The sequence below is a fragment of the Phyllostomus discolor genome, chromosome 15 (genome assembly GCF_004126475.2).
Source record: "Phyllostomus discolor isolate MPI-MPIP mPhyDis1 chromosome 15, mPhyDis1.pri.v3, whole genome shotgun sequence".
Classification (NCBI taxonomy): domain Eukaryota; kingdom Metazoa; phylum Chordata; class Mammalia; order Chiroptera; family Phyllostomidae; genus Phyllostomus; species Phyllostomus discolor.
The window spans coordinates 2,705,665-2,709,090 of NC_040917.2; the positions used below are offsets into that span (position 1 = coordinate 2,705,665).

At 46.8% G+C, this 3,426-nt stretch overlaps 1 gene segment (V, D, J or C); it reads left to right on the top strand.

The window, feature by feature from the left end:
* The first annotated feature begins 463 nt into the window (after nt 1-463).
* Nucleotides 464-1,184, top strand: LOC114489686. The segment is given in 2 exon segments: nt 464-609; nt 709-1,184. Coding segments are annotated over 2 exon segments (507 nt in total).
* Nucleotides 1,185-3,426: the final 2,242 nt, after the last annotated feature.

Sequence of the window (3,426 nt, forward strand, 5' to 3'; positions counted from 1 at the left end):
CCCCAAATTCCATTGTATGAACATGACCCAGAAGCACAGTCTGCTTCTCTGTAGAGTTCACACTTCTGTCCCCAATGATCCACACAGATGCTCCACCTCCTCCAACTCTGGGTCCAAATTCTCTAGGGTCACACAATCTTCTTAGTTCATACTCTGATTGCTTTGTAAGGGAAATGGGGACAATTGGAACTTCCTGTGACCTGAACAACAACCTCCTGCTCTGTCAGTTCTCCCTCTGCTCGTGAGAATTGAATCCTCTTCATGAGATCATTAGTGGTGAATGTCAAAGGCATCACTCATTTTAAATCCCTGTCTTTTATGAGAATTTATCCTCCTAGGTCATGCACCATCTTGACACTTCGACATGTCACACTCAGGGGCCATGTAGTTTATGTCAGTGTCCAAAACCAGAGCTCCATATATAGCAGGGAGGCATACAAATGGGGCCCCTCTGCTCATTAAAAGCAGCCCAACCCTGACCCTGCAGCTCTGGGACAGGAGCCCAGCCAAGGATTCCCAGGTGTTCACAGCCCGTGCTCAGGACAGAATACAGACCTCTCACCATGGAGTTTGGGCTCAGCTGGATTTTCCTTGTTGCTATTTTAAGAGGTAATTTGTGGGGAATGAGACACTGAGCATTCTAGTGGACATGAGTGAGAAAAACATTGGAGGGTGACCATTTCCTAACCAAAATCCTTGTGTTTGCAGGTGTCCAGTGTGATGCACAGCTGGTGGAGTCTGGGGGAGGACTGGTGAACCCTGGGGGTTCCCTCAAACTCTCCTGCCTGGCCTCTGGATTCACCTTCAGTAACAAGGATATGAACTGGGTCCGCCAGGCTCCAGGGAAGGGGCTGGAGTGGGTCTCATACATTAGTGGTCCTAGTGGTAGTAGCATATACTACGCCAACTCAGTGAAAGGCCAATTCACCATCTCCAGAGACAATGGCAAGAACACCCTCTACCTGCAAATGAACAACCTGAAAGCTGAGGACATGGCCGTGTATTACTGTGCAGGGGACACAGTGAGGGGAATTCATTTTGAACCCAGACATAAACCTCCCTCAAAGAAACAAGAGGTCTGGGCTGCTGGGGGCCCTCAGGACACCAGGGGGCACTCAGGTCACACTGAGCACACTATCAGTTTGGGAGCAGCTGCAGATGCAGTTTAAGGGCTCCCTTCCTGCCAGGTGTGGTGTTGACTCTCCACAAAGTAGTTTCCCTCTGGGAGCCTCCCTCCCTTCATGTTTCTGTGCTGACCTCTCCAGTATCTGAGTTACAGAGGCTTGTTGTCATAGTAACCCTCTCACATGTTCCAAAGTCAAGGAGCCACATACATTTGTTTTGTCTTATCCTAATGAAACATCAATGAATCATCAAACCTTCTGACCCAAATCAGCTGAATCCAACCAGAGGCTCTGCTGGAAACATCAAGAATCCCATGCCCACACAGCTCAGAGCCCAAGCTGACTAGCAGCAGGACACATGTATGCTGGACAGTGGGCACCAGAGTTGTAGGAACCCAGTCCAAGAGGGGAGAATAATCCAGGGGTGATGGTCATTGAGTTAATTCCGCATCCATGACATCAGTAGCAGTTGACATCGTGTGGATGTAGAGGGACCCCAACCATACCATGGTGTGGATGTCCAGGGTAATGATGTCACACACACACAGAGGGACTATGGGAAAGTTTGTCAGTTCATTGAGGACTCTTTTGAGAGCAGGGTGGACTTTTCAGCAGGACAGGTGTGACTGCATCATGTCAGATATGGAGTCTGGTCCAGGTTTTTTGTTCACCCCTGAGAAGGGTCCTGCTTACAGGAGGGGTTTTTGTGATTTCCATCTCCCACCTGCTTCACACTAGGGAAAATCCCCACTTGCACGTCATATTCCCCACATGTTCACAGGAGGAGATACAGAGGTGAACCTCCACATGTCAGCATCAGACATCAGATACTGGAGCCTGGCTCCTTAACTCACAGAACACCTAGAAAACGTGAGTGAGAACACATACCTACTGACAATCATGGGTAGGAAATGATTTGAGTCCCTAGAAAATGAGGGTGATGGTTATATGTAAACCATAATAAAATAATATGTTACATGACATCTTCGTTCCAATTCTAGCATGGGACTTGTCCACTCTACAAGGCTGTCAGCTTGTTCTGAAAGTCTTGGGTACCCTTTCTGCTCCCAAAGTTGAGAACCTTCCACAGAAATATGGGAATCCTGAGTTTGGGGAGCTGTACTGGTGTAGCTTTCCATCTGGGTGGAGTCATTATTTAATTCATTAGTTGTTTCTACGAGTTTGTGTTTTCATCACTCATAAACTCATGTGTTAAAACCAGAGGCTCATGCGTGGTATTAGGAGGTGGGGCCTTGGGACAATGATGGTCCTAGAGTGGAGCTCTCCTGAACAGCATTAGGGCCTTTATAACATAGGAGTCAGGAAGCTCCTTTGTCTCATCCACTGTATGAGATCATAGTGAACAAATAGCCAACTAACGAGTAAGCAGGTTCTTCACAGACATCAATTCTGACATCATCTATTGTTTGATTTATCAATAACGGATATGTGAGAAATGCATGTCTGTTATTGGCAGTGACCCATTCCACAGTAGTTTGTTACAGCATCCAGAATGGATAAGGGTTGTAGTGTAGCATGACCACAAGGGCTGACTTCCTGGAGATTCACTGCCATATTTCTTGTAAAAAGTATAGCATGGGTTTCCTTCCAGGGTATTCTAGGCAGTTTTTCTCCAGTATTTATCTTCCACAGAAACAATTCTGGGTGAAGGTCATAGGAGGCTCCTAAACACATTTATCAGGAAGGCAGCATTAGAAGTAGATATAGTCCATGAACCATTTCAGTATTTAACACACAAAATGGAGCCAGGTCCAGGATTCACTGTAGGTAGGGTCCATACATGCATGGTCCTCCCAGTCACCACATCACAAGGAACTGGTTGATGTGCGCATGAAGGTATGGGCAGGAACAGCACTCAGTAGGAGTGTTGGCCGGAGGTTTGAGACTCCACTTAGGTTTGATCATTTTAACTAAGCTTGGCATGCTTTCAAACTTCAGAAAGATTATATATAACAATGGCAGTGTGGCATTTGGATCAGAGTAACCCCTTACTGAATAATTATCACTGTGCTGTGTGCAACTCAGTCATTTGATGTCACAGTGGACAAGCCACTGAAGGATGAGGGGGAAGATGTTGAGCACACAGGGTGTCCAAGGGAGTTAAAATTCTCCACATGTGTTTGTACACTTTTGCCACACTCTCTCATTGGTGATGGGCTCTCAGTGCACAGATGAGCACTGGGCAGGGGTACTTACTTGAAAGCACAAAGAGTAACCCTTGCAGGGCCCACTTCCCTCAGCCCTGGGGGATTGATGATGAGGATCAACCTTGCTCTGTGAG